This window comes from Zalophus californianus, chromosome 6 (assembly GCF_009762305.2).
Source record: "Zalophus californianus isolate mZalCal1 chromosome 6, mZalCal1.pri.v2, whole genome shotgun sequence".
Classification (NCBI taxonomy): Eukaryota; Metazoa; Chordata; class Mammalia; order Carnivora; family Otariidae; genus Zalophus; species Zalophus californianus.
In genome coordinates, this window is record NC_045600.1 from 124,013,152 (window position 1) to 124,029,637 (window position 16,486).

Below are 16,486 nucleotides of genomic sequence, written 5' to 3' on the forward strand. Positions count from 1 at the left end.
GGGAAAAAAAAATCAATCCCAAGAAGCAGTTAACCATCAGCTGGTTGCAAAGGAGAGAAGCTCAGTCAGGAATAAGGCACTAATGAGCCCCACTTTGAAACCACTTGCTCTTATATTTAACACGCAAGTGCTCCTTCATGCACATCCTCAAGAAGCCAGCAAGTCCACCATCTCGCCCCCAGCACCTGGAGAGCAGCCCCTGCCAAGACACACAGTCTGGCAGGAGAGGAAATGGCCAGCTGACATGGAGGAGGGAAAGGCTGGGGGGTTGCCTGCAGGCTGTAAGGAGAACTGGAAGTGACCTGAGGAGGGAGACTTGCTTTAGCTGTGGATTAACTTTAAAGAACACTTGACACACAATAAGGACAATGACACATGAGCCATGACCCCAAGACAAAAAAGAGGAAGATGGTATTGTCATGTTCAGGAAATATTTGCAAGCACAGAGGGGAAGAAAGCAGGAGGCGTTGGGTGTGAATGAGGCAACGGATGCCCCACATGCGTGCGAGCACCATTGGTCTGGCACACTGAACTCGCTTAAATTGTCTAACTATAGGACAAAGAAGTGGGTCTTACCTGGAGGCAGGTACTGGCAATGCCCAGAAGAATTAACTAACACGTTGGTGTGGAATGTGGCATCGAATCGCTCATCAGCACTAGAAACATGAGAAGGATTTCATGAGTCAGCACTGCCAGGTGGTAGATTTCCCGGGGCCCTTAGGTTTGTCCTGACTGCAGCAAGAATAGCTTTGGGAAGTGCCACTCTTTGTGCTCGGGTCATGCCGACACCATTTGCAACTGGCCTAGGAGATCTCAGAGCGCAGGTTGCTAGTGGCCAATGTCCACCCACCCCCATTTCATATGCACTATGATTTTCATATGCCCATAAAACAAAGTTTTCTTAGCAAAAGTTAAACCTGAAGACAATTTCATAGGACATCAGCTGATGAGACATTTCTATCTGTAGGAGATAAAGAGTGGGTAAAGCACTCTGTCACTGATCAGGGATTTTGACCCACCAGCTCCAAAGCTCCAGTTCCAGCTTCCTGAATGCACCTAATGCTTGGTTGGTGCTTAACCAATATATCTTGAGTGACTGAACTGCAAGCACAGGAGGTGGCGGGGCACCAGCTGAGCCCAGAGGCATCCTGGGCTCCATGATTAGCAATGACAGGAAGGAGGCAGGTGAAGAGAGCAGAGTTAGGTACAGGTTTTAGACAGGTGCACCCCAGCCCCCTCCCTGCCCAAGTTCAGAACCGCCCACAGCCAGGAGTTACCAACTTGAACAAAGGGGGTAGAAGACACAAAACAGGAAAAAAGAACAACAACTAAAGCCAACAGCCCTTATTATCCATGTCTTTTATCTTCTGTATTCTGATGCTTTGCGGACCCTGGAGGAACTGTCCCCACTCCACTCCCAGGTTAGCCAGTTCCTAGAGACAGGAAACAACATGCTTACCAGTGCATCTCTCAATCCAGAGCCCATACCCCAGCCACCTCCTTTATCAGGGTTTCACACTCCAGCCCTCTATCCCTCTGCCCTAATAACCTGAGGGCCAGGTACCAAGTAACTAGGGACAGCCCCTATGACCCAGAGCCCACTGAAATTCTTCAAACTAACCAATCCTAACCCTGCTCACCCTGCTTCGCCAGTTCCAGTCCACGGAAACCACAACAAAGGCTCTTTCCCATCCAAGAAGATGCTGTCAACGAAAGGACTAAAAAATTGCTCCTTAAAAAGGTAATATCCTCACAGAAATTCAAGAGGACATTGCATCTAGTAATACAAAGAGCAATATGAAAGTTAAAATATGATTTATGAAATAAATTTTTATAAATGGGTGGGAGGTTTGGGGCTGAGAAGAATCAGAGACAAAATGTAGGACAGAAATGAGGAAAGCCCCCAGAGTACAAGACCAGAGGAACTCACAGGACAGATGCTGAAGAGACAAAAGGGCGGGAGATAATCACCCAAGAAATCACACAGAGACATACTAGAGCTGAAAGAAACTAGTCAAGCATGAAGGCCAAGTGAGGCACTTTCACAAACGTTAGGGGCTCAGAGGGCTCGTGTCCCACGTATATTTTCTCGGTCATGGATTTGAGGATGAGCTCTAGGAAAATGAGGGTGAATACTGAAAAAAGAAGAAATAAACTCTTGGACTAAACCTGGGGATCAAGAAAATGTATTTTCATGATGAGCTGTGCAGTGGGCCTAGAAAAGGCGGGGTGGGGGACGTTCCCAAATTATAGCAAGAGATGAGGAGTCTCTGAGGAGAGCGAAGTAGATTCAGAGCAAGAGAGAAGAGAAATAAGCTGGAAAACACCATGCATTCTATCAAGGACGCATTTTTAAAAATTACTGTAATAAAAAAGAAAAAATATCAACCAGACACTTCGGGGGGAAGAAAACCTATACAAAAAAGCCAGGGTTTGACTACGAAACAAAAACGTGATGAAGTGCAGAGGAAGAAGGAGGGGAGAGAGACAAAGCGACCAGAAACGGATAATCCTTTGAGATGAAGGACACTCCTACCTCCTTACTTGCAAGCACGCACAGGCAGAGAGAGGAGGAGACAGGGTCAAGATGCAAATATTCTTTGCTTGATTGTGGTCTGTACCCAACTTTCTCCATGAATCACATGATAAACAGTGACTGAGCACAAAACAGCTGAACGTGTGGACCTTCACAAAATCGCTCTAGATCAAACCACAATTTTCAAACCAGGTTCTCTGGAACCCGGAGATTCTCTGGGTGTGCTCTGGGGTTTCTGCACCTGTGGATTCCGATATTCTCTTTTCCTTGTAGTCTAAAAGGCTAATAAAAGTCCAAACACACTCAAATGACTTTTGGAAAATTCTACCAGATGACCAATGGATTACTACATGTGGCCCATTTAACTCCTTTTTTGGTTGAAAGTTAGGCTATAACTTCTCTTGCCATGCCTGTGCATATCTTTGAACCTCTTGTAAATGAGTCACCCAGTAAAGTTTCAGTTTTGCACTGCTTTTTTAAAAAATCCACATTTGAGCCTACAATTCCAGCATAGACACTGGACCCCACCTCATAGCACCTGATCTCACCACTGCAACAACTGAAACTGTCTTGTGACACATGACACAGGATGCATGGTTTTGCTTATTTTAAGCTTGGGTTTCTTCTTGTCTGATTTTTACATTTATAACAAAGACTGTGAGCATCTGTTAGATCAGTGACTTAATTCTGGAAGGAAAAAAAAAAAAAAAGAATTCCTCCCAGCTCTTCCTCCACACACTTGGATCAATTTAATTGAAGAGACTCTTGAGATCACAAGACAAATGAGTAAAAAGCAAGATAAAAATCGGTTTCCATTAGCAACAGTTTACCTGTGCGACTCACTGATTTCTAAATACAGTTCAACCAAAACAGAATATTGAGATAAACAGAACTGTAGCACTGTTATCCTTATCAACATGCAAATCTTAATATTCATTTTGGCAGACTTAGAGTTCTTTGCTATTTTATACATCAATGATATAAAAGTAAACTGCTGTAATAATTGTATGCTAATACCACTTATCTGTTTCGGCCATTAGAGCTGGAGATAAGGTTTGTTTGCAGAAGGGCTCTATTCTTAAAAACTGAGACTGAAACGTGAGTGGCCCCAAACCAGCCATGACACGGGAGGTAACAGTACCAGCTGCTTGTCTCAGGGCCCAGGACTAGGTGCACCGTGCAGTGACGTACAACAGGAGCCAGGGGATAGCAAGCATGAGGCCGTGTGATAATACAGCCTTGCAGCCGGCACACACAGATAACCCTGGGAGCTGGGGTGCATCCACAGGACTCGGTTCACTCCTCCTTCTGTTCTGGTGAGCATGTGAAACTTTCTGTATTTAACAGTTTGAATATATATACTGTTTATGTACTTAAGATCCTTTTTGACAACTCAGGCATGTGGCCACTTCATTTTGTTCAGCTGCCTGGGTCCTTGTCCAGCCAGCAAAGAACAGACAATTGGTGTGGGAACTCTGATTGGGCAACAAAGGGCAATGGGGCCTTGTCACTGAAAAGTGACCATGGAGAGGAGGGATATTTAGCCCAATTATTCAGGGTGCAGATCCTAATATCCTTCGTGGAATGGTCAGAAAGAAAGGGCAACTGGACAGGCTCTAAAGATGGGCATAATTCCAGCAGGTAGAAAGGAAGGTTGGTGTATCCCCAGCAGAATGCATGGTCCAATCACATGCCTGGAGGTAAACTAGACAGAAAGAAACTTCATGAAGGTGTGGTTTGCCTGGACGCTAGGGTGAATGAGGTGTTGCCCCAACACCTTACATTAGCACTTGCCTTAGCAGGAAGGCCAGCATCATGGCTTGAGAGAAAACCATGGGTGGCCATGGCTGCAGGATCCAGGGTTCAATGCTTATGGATTAACTGCAAGCTGTGCTTTCAGAAGTCAGTGAAGGCACAGGCACGCAGAGTGAACCTGGGGTCTACGATTAGATTTCTTCCTGTTCTCCATCCCCCTGGAGCTCATGCACTGCTTGGTTGCACCCCAGCTCCTGACTCTGGAAGCAGAGCCTCTGAACCCAGCTCAGTGCAGCTTCCTGCTCAGCTTGCCCTGTAGCACTGACCCCCCACTGCCGAGCCTGGAGGAGCTCAGCCCTAAGCCGGGAAAAGAAAGTGACCATGCCACTCACAGCGTCATCTGGCTCTGAGTCCAGCTGTCAGTGCCCTGAGAGAAAAGAACAGGGTGGCTAGCCATCAAGGATGCCCAGAAAGACCAACGCCCAACAGGACACATGCTCACTAAACCAAAACTCTGCATAGAGGTAATGCTGAAGGATTAGGAAAAAAAATCCAGGGTCACCCTGCTGTATCAAAGAGGGCACTGGGTGTATGGGCTCATGAGGACTCTAATGAATAAGGACTTGTATGCAGCCCATCCTGTCCCCTCTGAGCTCACATAGTCCTTTAAAGAGAAACAGAAAAGCAGAAGAGAAGAAAAATGATCTCAACTGTTCTCACCACAAAATGAAATAATGATTATGTGATGTGATAGAGGTGTTAGCTAATGCTACAGCGGTAATCATATTGCAATATACACATGTATCAAATTAACATGCTGCACACAGTATACTTACATTAGGTTATATGTCAATTATATATCAATACAAAATAATAAAATTAAAATGTTGGAAGGGAGAAAAAAAGTAAAGGAGGAAGACAGAGAGAGCCAATCTATCTCAAAAGACAGTGATTTAAGGTATCATTTATATTAAATCTCTTAAAAAAAAGCTGTCAATTACATGCTAAGACACCTCTGATGTAAGGTATGCCTAGATGTCAGAGGGAAAACAGTCTGTTTAAAATAGAGGCATGGGGTGGCTGGGTGATAGACACTGGCGAGGGTATATGCTATGGTGAGCGCTGTGAATTGTGCAAGACTGTTGAATCACAGGCCTGTACCTCTGAAACAAATAATACATTATATGTTTAAAAAAAAGAAGAAGATAGTAGGAAGGGAAAAATGAAGAGGGGAAATCAGAGGGGGAGATGAACCATAAGAGACTATGGACTCTGAGAAACAAACTGAGGGTTCTAGAGGGGAGGGAGGAGGTAGGGGGATGGGTTAGCCTGGTGATGGGTATTATTAAAGAGGGCATGTTCTGCATGGAGCACTGGGTGTTATACTCAAACAATGAATCATGGAACACTACATCAAAAACTAATGATGTAATGTATGGTGATGAACATAACAAATAAAATAAAATAAAATAAAATAATAAATAAAATAAAATAAAATAAATAAATAAAATAAAATAATAAAATACAATACAATAAAATAAAATAAAATAGATGATTTTTGTTTCAAAAGAAAGTAATGAGTCCTCTTTCTGGATACTTTGATTTAGTTCTGTATTTTAATCTAAGATGTTAAGGGTCTACAACTAGCATTTTGTCCAGTCATAGTCCATGAACAAAAAGTCTTGAGCAGAACTGAAATTTTATGGTCATTTCTACCTGTCAGAGATCCCAGGAGGCAGATATCTGGGCATCAGCAGGAGGCTTCCAGAGGAATGTATGCAAGATCCTTCCTTTATCCACCAATTTACATGTTAGGTGGCATATAACATGGATGTTATTATTTTTTTTAAAGATTTTATTTATTATTTGACAGAGAGAGACACAGCCAGAGAGGGAACACAAGGGAGGTGGGGGGAGAGGGAGAAGCAGGCTTCCTGCTGAGCAGGGAGCCTGATGTGGGGCTCGATCCCAGGATCCTGGGATTATGACCTGAGCCGAAGGCAGATGCCCAACGACTGAGCCACCCAGGAGCCCCACATGGATGTTATTATAACAATTGAATGTAACATTGGATGGATTATAATAATGTTATAAATAGGATAATATTATCACAGTAGTATCAAGTTTCTGAGCTCCCTATTTTGTTCCTTGAACTGTATGACTATCCCTGACCTAGTATAATATCTTTTTTTTTTTTTTTAGAGAGAGAAAGAGAGAGGGTGGCAGGAAGGGCAGAGGGAGTGGGAAAAAGAATCCCAAGCAGGCTCGTGTTCAGCACAGAGACCGATGCAGGCCTTGATCTCAAGACCATGAGATCATGACCTGAGCCAGAATCAAGGACCAGATGCCCAACTGACTGAGCCACCCTGAACCCCTAGTATAATATTATCTTAATCACTATGACATAATGAAAATGTTGGTATTTAGCAGAGTGAGGCCCCTAACTTCGTTCTTTTGTTTAAACGTTGTATTACCTATCCTTGACCCTTCACTCATCACTGTAAATTTTAGGATCCACTTGTCCAGTCCCACAAAGACCTTGTTGAGACTTCAGTTGGAATCAAATTAAATTTACAGAACAGTTTGGGAAAATTGGACATCTTTGTGATACTGAGTTTTCCCAGAATTAAATATGATATAATCCATCCTTTGTTTTGGTCTTTCTTATGTTTATTTATTAGTAATTTTTACCACTTGCAGATATTGGAAATAAAATTTGTTAAATTACATTTTCTAATTGTCACAAGGGTAAAGAAATACATTCAGTATTTTTACACTTGTTTTGTATCCAAGATATTTTGTCGAGATAGTCCTCTAAGGAGTTCTTTTTAATGTAAAAAAATCACAGTTTATGAATGATGGTAATTTAGTTTATTCCTTTCTAATCCTTGATATTTTATCACTTTGCTTTTATTACTACTTAGATTCAACTATTATTAAGATATGTGATGACAATGGGTATCCTTATTTTGTTGCACATACAGAAACTTCTAATGTTTCAGCATTAAATGGGCCTTTGGTAAAGACCTTACATCAGCTGAAATCAAGTTTTATTCTATTTCACAAATGGGTATCAATACAGTCAGTTGATTTTTCTCACTTACCAAGATGATCACATGAGGATGAATTATACAAATGGATTTTTCTAAAGTTAAACAACACTTGTATTTCTAATAGAAAACTAAATTTGATTGGATTTGTTTTTAATTATTGCTAGATTTAGTGAACTAATATTTTAGTTAAAGATTTATACCTGTATGTTCATAAGTGACATTGTACATTAGGTGGAACTTGACTATAAATCCCACCTTTTCTGATTTCTTTTTCAAAACAGTCAATCCAGAGAATGAAAAGGCAAGCTTCAGACAGGGAGAAAATATTTGAAAAAGACATACCTAATAAAGATTATTACCCAAAATATACAAACAACTCTTGAAATTTAACAATAAGGATAAAAATAACCTGATTTTAAAATGAGCATGGGGCACCTGGGTGGTGTTAAGTGTCTGCCTTTGGCTCAGGTCATGATTGCAGGGTCCTGGATCAAGCCCCAAGTTGGGCTCTCTGCTCAGCGGAGCTTGCTTGCCCTCTCCCTACCACTTTCCCCTGCTTGTACACTCTCTCTGACAAATAAATAAATAAATCTTTAAAAAAAAAATGAGCCAAAAATCTGAACAGACACTTCAGCAAAGATATACAGATGTCAAATAAGCATAAGAAAAGATTCTCCACATCATATGTCATTAGAGAAATGCAAATGGGTTTGGCCAACCTCTTAGATTGGCCAAAATCCAGAACACTGACAACACCAAATACTGATAAAGATATGGAACAACAAGCACTCTGATTCATTACTGGTGGGAATACAAAATGGTACATACAGCCACTTTGGAAGACAGTTGGTCAGTTTTTTACAAAACTAAACATACTCTTACCATACAATCCAACAATCCAACAATCACACTCCTTGGTATTTACCCAAAGGAGCTGAAAACTTAGGTACACAAAAATCTGCACATGGATATTTATAGCAGCTTTATCCATAATTCCTAAAACTTGGAAGCAACAAGATGTCCTTCAGTAGGTGACTGGATAAATCAACTGTGATACATCCAGACGATGGAAAATTATTCAGTAATAAAAAGAAATGAACTAACAAGCCATAAAAAACATGGAGGAACTTTAAATGCTTATTACTAGGTGAAAGAGGCCAATATAAAAGGCTGTATGTATCTGATTCCAACTATATGATATTCCAGAAAAGGCAAAACTATGGAGACAGTAAAAAGGTCACTGTCTACCAGGGGTTGTGGTGAGGGAGGGATAAATAGATGGAGCAGAATGTTTTTAGGGCAGTAAAACTACTCTGTATGATATAACAATGGCGGGTATATGGTATTACCATTTGTCCCAACCCAGAGAATGTACATCAAAAGTGAACCCTAATGTAAACTATGGACTTAGGTGATAATGATGTGTCAGTGTAGGTTCATCAATTATCAAATGTCCCACTCTGATGTGGGGAGGTTGAGCATGTATAGGGGCAGGGGATATAGGGAAAAAATCTCTGTCTCTTCCACTCAATTATGCTGTGAACATAAACCTGCTCCAAAAAATAAAGTCTATTTTTAAGAAATATATTGATCAATCTTATCTATTTTTTTTCTATTTTTGTCTAGAACCAGCTTCTGTTTTTCCAGAAAAAATTAATTCTGGCTAAATTTCCAAATTTATTGACATAAAGTTATCCATAATAGTCTCACTTGTTTTAAAACACCTGTCCATAGTTATAAACACTTTTATTGCTTATAATCATTTGTTTGTATCTTCTTTATTTTCTTGATAATTATTCTGAGGTGTGTTCATTTTATTAGTTTCTTTTAAAACCAGCTTATTGGAGCATGTAGGTGGTTCAGTCTTAAATGTCTGCTTTCAGCTCAGGTTCATGATCCCAGCATCCTAGGATCGAGTCCCCCATTGGCTCCCTGCTCAGCAGGGAGCCTGCTTCCCTCTCCCTCTGCCACTCCCCCTGCTTGTGTGCTCTCTCTCCCTCTATCAAATAAAATAAAGTCTTAAAAAATAAATAAAACCAGCTTATTCCTTCTTGATTTCTATTTTCTTATTTAATGAATTTCTACTCTTTGTTCTTCCTTCTACTTAGGATTTATTCTCACTTCTTGAGATTGGTGATTAAATCACACATTTTCCTTTTTAAAACCTTTTTCTAATGTAAGCATTTAAGGCTATGTATTCCTCCTACACACCCCACACACACAGGCACACAGAGACAGAGACACACACACACTAAAGGTTTTTTTATTCATATATATTTAGTTCTCCAGATGTTTATTTTTAGTATAACAAGGATAAATCTATTCCTGTATCTGTTGCTGTGTGTATCTCTATAAACTGTCTCTATATTTATATATTGGGTAAGTCTTGTTAACTGTAGTTCAAAACTTAGATATCCTTATGCTTTTTACTTTCTTCAACTATCAATTACTGAAAAAAGTACATCAAAATCTTCTACCATAATTACGGATTTGTCTGCCAGTTTTCTTCATTTGTTTCAAAGATTTTTTGTATTTAGTGCATACATGTGAGATTCATTATGTATTCTTAGAAATTGTTTCTTTTTTATCATTGACTTGGCCTTTAATTTTAATTGTATCTTCTTTTTCTTACAGTGTGTGTTGCGGTTTTTCGTTTTCTGTTTATTGGGTTTGTTTTGCTTTTGTTGTTATTTTTCTGTTGTAAACATAGCGATTCTCATTCCTGTTCCTCTTTGTCAGGTGTATCTTCTCATTTTTACTTTTTATTTTAATAATGTGTTTGTTTTTTGTGTACTTAAATGCTGTAGTTCCATTAGCTATATTTTTAAAAGTATATACAATATAGTTGGGAAATCTCAGTACTTTTAACCAGCTGCCTAATCCATTTACTTTTTATCTTTTCTGTTGCTATGCTTGGTTTTATCTCTACTACTTAATCTTGTGCTTTTGATTTCTCTCTCTTTTGACTGTATTTTTTCCTCCTTTTTCTGGGTTTTTTTATGTTTTCCTTATTTTCCCCCACTCTCTCTCCACCTGTTTGAAAGTTCACTATATTATTCTTACATTTCTAATGGTTCTTCTTACATTTTTAACATGTGTCTCTTACTCAAAACTGACCACTCCGTGGCCTGCCAGAGCAAAAATGGAAGGTTTTACCTCCACCTGCTATCCAAGTACCGCCTTCCATGTTATTATTTTCCAGCATCTTAACCTCTTTGTTTTTAATACCCAAGTTCATCATTATTATTTTATGCATTCCATCTTGTTTATATTTACCTGAACTTTTTTTAAGACTTTATTTGAGAGAGAGAGAGACAGAGAGCATGTACGAGAGGGGGGAGGGGCAAAGGGACAAGCAGGCTCCCCGCTGAGCAGGGAGCCCATCACAGGGTCTCCATCCCACAACCCTGAGATCATGACCTGAACCGAAGTCGGACCCTTAATCAACTGAGCCACCCAGGTGCCCTTATATTTACCTGAATTTTTTAACCAACTGCTTTGCTTACCATTCCTACTCAAACTTTGTTCCTAAATGTTCATTCTGGTAGTTTTTTTAATAGTAGTCTTTCTGGTCATTTCCCACTTTCATGGGAAACTCTTTTAGTCTGTTTTTCTGAAAATGTCTGATTTTGCCCTCACATAAAAAATGGTTTGGCTGGAGAAAGAATTCTAGGTTGATAATTATTTTCTTTCAGTACTTAGTAGATACTTTCTCTCTCTCTCTTTTTTTACCCCCTAACTTCTACTGTGTCCTTTAAAAGGTCTACAGTCAAATTGTCATCTCTTTGTTAAGAAGCTGCCCTTTTTGTCTTCCCTTGTTCCCAGGATCTCCTTAGCTTTGGGTGTTCTGCAGCTTTTAGCAAAGTATGTCTAGGGGGCTTGTTTCTTCCTATCTACCTCTCCTCAGGCTTGTTGTATGTCCTGAATCTGAGGATTTATGTTTTTCATCAATATTATTAAATTTTCAGCCATTCTTTCGGAACATGACTTCTGTTGGAAAAAAAAGATATTGTGTTTCAGTGGAAAACTGCATCTTCTCTAACACACATTTCTGAGTTAGCCTTCGAGCTATTTAGCGGTTCTTTGTGAGCCGTAAGCAACTGATAGATGTATAAATTATATGTTGTCTGGTAGTGATTTAACTGGTAATGATTTGACTTTCTGTGCCCTGTAGATAAACAAGTTTTGTGTCCATCTACAATTTATCTCAACATTCCCAGTCCATATAAATTTGTCCTGATTTGATTTCTCCTTTGAACTGGTTCTAATATCTGCCTGGTTCCCTTGTGTTTTATGAGTAAAATAAATTCTTTAACATGTGTTCACTTTTTATATCTGTATACAAGTCACAATTTTATCTTTCTTCTGAAAATAATCTTTTAACACTTCTCCCACATTCTTTCTATTATTTCCTTCTATTGTACTAGCAAACATGTGTGGGAACACTAATCCTACAAAAGAGAGGAACCCATACTCCAGATCTTGCAGGATTAAGTACATGCTGTCTGTTGGGTGGATTCATGCCTCCATATCTGTTTTTCTGCATGACCTCAGACACACTGTACTTTATTATGATTATGATTATTTAGTCCTATTTTTCCCTATTGGAAAATAGGAATAATAATAGTGCCTTCTTCATAAGGCTGTTAATATATATAAAACTTCTGGACCAGGACATGGCACAGAGAAGCATCATAAATAGTGTTAGATATTTTTGCAACTGTTCACTATTCTTTCCTATTTTCATCTATTTAGCTTGCTATGATTCATCTGGGAAATGGCATCTTCTTCAACTGTGCCTCATCTGATAATCAATGCTTTCACCAAGGTTTTAATTTTGATGGCTAAATTTCTCACTCTATTAATTTCACTTGACTTTTTAAAGCTGCTTTTTTAGAGGGTGTGCTGCTCTTTTCTTGTGTTTTCAATTCTTAATCATGTTTAATTATCTTAAAATTATTTTTTTATAATTTTTAAGACTTTATTTATTCATTTGACAGAGAGAGACACAGCGAGAGAGGGAACACAAGCAGGGGAGTGGGAGAGGGAGACGCAGGCCCTCCCGCGGAGCAGGGAGCCCGATGCAGGGCTCGATCCCAGGACCCTGGGATCATGACCTGAGCTGAAGGCAGATGCTAAATGACTGAGCCACCCAGGCGCCCCTATCTTAAAATTATTTGTTAGTTTCTATTACCTAAGGTTTAGATCTAAATCTGTTGTTTGTCATGTTTACTATTTGCTCCAAGTGAGCTGTTTCTTTATAAGTTTTATAATTTTAATTTCAACTCATCTCAGCAGGGTATGTGTGTGTGTGTGTGTGTGTGTGTGTGTGTTATAATGAGTTCTGTCTTACTTTCTCTACTGCTTCATTCCTGGTAGTTTTGTACCATTTTTCTGTAAGAACGAGAGCTCAGGATGCATAGATACAGCAACAGCGTTGGTGGGAGAGGAGGCTGGGCAAGTGAGGGGAAAGTGGGGTAAAGAATCCTGTGGCTTTCTTCTCACAGCTGTACGCCCCCCCACTCCGGACACTTATCTACTTGTCATGCCCTGTACTAGTTTGTCAGGCTGCAGAAAACTCTTGGTTCAAGCACAGATGTCCCACCCACAGAGCTTGAACAGGACATGTTGAAGCTTCTTCATGGGACAGACTGGAATGAACCTTCAGCCTTTTAGCCCCAAAAGGCAGCTTCTGCTGGCACATCCTAAACAGGCAAGCTTCTTTTTCATCCTTCTGCACCAAGAAGTAAATGCTCTTTCAGTCCAGTTTCTCATTGAGAGCAGCATTTCCACAGCGGCCAGCTTTCTCAGTTCCAACCCACCTTGTATGGGGCAAGAGAGAGAAGCACCAGTATTACTTCTACCTTGGCGGGTAATTAGTTTTGTGACACAGAACAGTTCATTGAACTCCCCAGGGCTCAACTGGGAAAGAGAGAGCTGATGGCCATTTTCCTAAGTCTGCTTGTAGCCTGGGCATTCCTTCTAGCAGTGTTTTAGGTAGCCCATATAACTCGATGTGAAGATGTCAATGAAATAAAAAGTAGTTTTTCATAACTATGTAACCTATGACATCCTTTCTGGCTCTAGATCTGTGAAACAAAGAGAGAAGAGGAAAAGCTATCATCCCTCCCAGTGGAAAACAAAGTGTTAAAAGACTGTAAATCATATGCAGAAATTCACACGTGTGTGTGTGTGTGTGTGTGTGTGTGTGTGTGTGTGTGTAGAGTGACTAGAAAAACACAATGGTAAAGGTAACAAATCACACTTTGCCCACCTGTATTCCAGTGATCTCTGTGAGCTTAAGAATGCCCACATAAATGGGGGCCTAGGTCCATGCTTAGGTAACTGGCTAAAAAGTGTCCACATTAATTTTTTAAGGGGGGCTTTTCTCTTCAGATTCAAGACAGTAAAGAAATCCATCAACATAATCTGAATGAATATGATGTCTAAATAAACTAAGCATATGCTTTCAAAGAATAACCAAAAATACCACTTGCTAGGGTCTTATAAAAAAATGATAAAACAAAAACATTGTTTTTGTCTTTAAGAAGTCAATCTAAAGATTTCCTGCCCATAAATATTTCCACCAAAAAAACTGAAACAGGTTCATAATTAATTATAAACACCCACACTTGGTTTAGAGTAAGTGGAATATAATCCTGGGGGCCTAATTTCTTTTCTTTTTTTTTCTTTTTTCTTTTCCTTTCTTTTTTTGTTGAAATTATGCAAAGTCTAGGCCAAAGAGGTAAAATAAAAAAGCTGTTGGGATGAAGTGGACCTATTTTCTTTATGAGGTAAACCAAGTTGGTATAACATGCTTGGAAAGAAATTTCACAAAATATAATAAGAGCATTTAGGAGCCTTAAAAATTCCATGTTTTGTCTGGAAAGTTACCTAAGATTAAAACAATTATGGTCACATATGTTTATTACTATTTTGATAGAATAAAAAATAGAGCTCAGACAGTTATAGTAAAGACAGAACATCACCTATTTACTATGGACTGATTTGTGTCCTCCCATCCCCAAAATCCACCTATTGAATCCTTAACCCCCAAAGTGATGTATTTGAACATAGAGCTTAAAGGCTTAAGGGAGGTAATTAAGGTCAGATGAAGTAATAAGGATGAGGCCCTAGTCCTATAGGACTGGCAGCCTTAGAAGAAGAAGGAGAGATCTCTCTTTCCATCTCCCTTCCCTGTGAGGTCCCTGTGTGTTCCATTTGTCTACTACCTTCCAAACTGGGTACTTGAGAAGCACCAATGGGCACAGACTAAAAGAAAAAAGAAAAAAGCCCTGAGAAAGCCTGCTCTATCTAGCCCAGTGACCAGAAGGGCAACAGGGAGACAGAAAAATTTTAGACAATATCCATGTATCAGCTAAACACCAAAGAAGAAAATAATGTTCCATCACCAACCCTATCAGCAACAGCCAAGTGAGGACTCTAGATTTCCAACCAAATATACCAGGAAGATAGTGGCCAAAAAAGCAAGAATGACTATATTATTATCAGATAAAATAGACATTAGAGGACAGAAAATTACAAAGGGCAGACATAAATTTACACATTGATAAGGACTCAATCCACCAAAAAGACACAGTAATCATATGTTCTTTCCCACAAACAAGTTGCAGAGTATGTGAACCAAAAACAGATGGAAGTGAAAAAAAGGAAGAGACAAACAGTTATAGCTGGAGACTTCAACACTCCTCCCTCAACAATGGAAGCCAGGACAAATAGACATAAAACCAGCGAGGATACAAAAAAACTTAACACACCCTCAACCAAAAGGACCTAACGGAGAGAAAACCCTTCCCCCAACAACAGCAAAAACACATTCTTTTCTTTTCTTTCTTTCTTTCTCTCTCTTTCTTTCTTTCTTTCTTTCCTTCCTTCTTTCTTTCTTTCTTTCCTTTCTTTCTTTTAAGATTTTATTTATTCATTTGGGAGAGAGAGAGAGTGAGCATGAGCAGGGGGAGTGGCAGAGGGAGAAGCAGACTCCCTGCTAAGCTGGGAGCCTGATGTGGGACTCCATCCCAGGAGGAGATCATGACCCAAGCCGAAGTCAGATGCTTAACCATCTGAGCCACCCAGGCACCCCAACACATTCTTTTCAAGATCCTATGGAGCATATACTAAGACTATATCCTGAGCACCGGACAAATCTTGACAACATTTATTAGAATTGAAACTATACAGAATGTTAATATATGCCCACAACAGAATCAAATTAGAAACAACAGGAAGTGTCTCAAAACACTTAGAATCAAACACCAAATTTATAAATAATCTATGAGCCAAAGAGGAAGTCTAGAGGGAATTCAAGACATACACTGAACTGAATGAAAATAAAAAAATTATTACATATCAAGATCTGTAAGATGTAGGTAAGGTACTGAGAGGGACATTTATAGTAGCAAACTGCTTATGTCAGAAAAAATTCTCAAGTCTATAATCTGTGATCACCTCTCAACTAACTAGAAAAAGAAGAGAAAAATAAACCCATAGTAAGTAGAGCAATGGAATAATAAAGATAAGAACGAAAATCAATGAAAGGGAAAAGAGAAAAAAAATAGGGAAAATCAACGAAGCAAAATCTACCTCTTTGAAAAGATCAATAAAATTGACAAACCAGTATCAGGAAAGAATCTGAGTATATCACTCCATGCTCTGTAACAATAAAAGAATGATAAGGTGATAAGGGAATACTATAAACAGCTCTTCACACATAAATTTGACTGTTTAGATGAAATATGCCAATTCCTTGGAAAGCACAAACTACTAAAAATTTACTACTAAAATTTAACCAAGAGGAAGTTGAGTAGCCCTAAAACTATTTCACAAATAATTAAAAAAATTCTTAAATGAATTCTCTAGATCCTGATGGTTTTACTAGAGAATTTTATCAAACAATTAAAGAAGAATTAATACTAATTCTATAACTCTCTCCCAGGAAGCAGAGAATGAGAGAATATCTAGCAACTCATTTCAAGAGGCTAATATTCTGAAACCAAAACCACAAAAATAGTCCCCCCCCCCAAAAAAAAGGAAAAAAAAAAAGGAAAAAAAATAGCTACAAACTACATTCCCTCATAAATAGACATAAAAACCCCTTAACAAAATATTAGCAAATATAATTCAG

At 39.1% G+C, this 16,486-nt stretch overlaps 1 protein-coding gene across 1 annotated transcript in view; it reads right to left on the reverse strand.

Moving 5' to 3' along the window:
* Positions 1-16,486, reverse strand: part of CHRNA7 (cholinergic receptor nicotinic alpha 7 subunit) — a 115,583-nt gene that overhangs the window by 17,282 nt on the left and 81,815 nt on the right. The window contains 1 exon segment of the mRNA XM_035728292.1: positions 577-656. Within this exon segment, the coding sequence (XP_035584185.1) occupies positions 577-656 (80 nt within the window).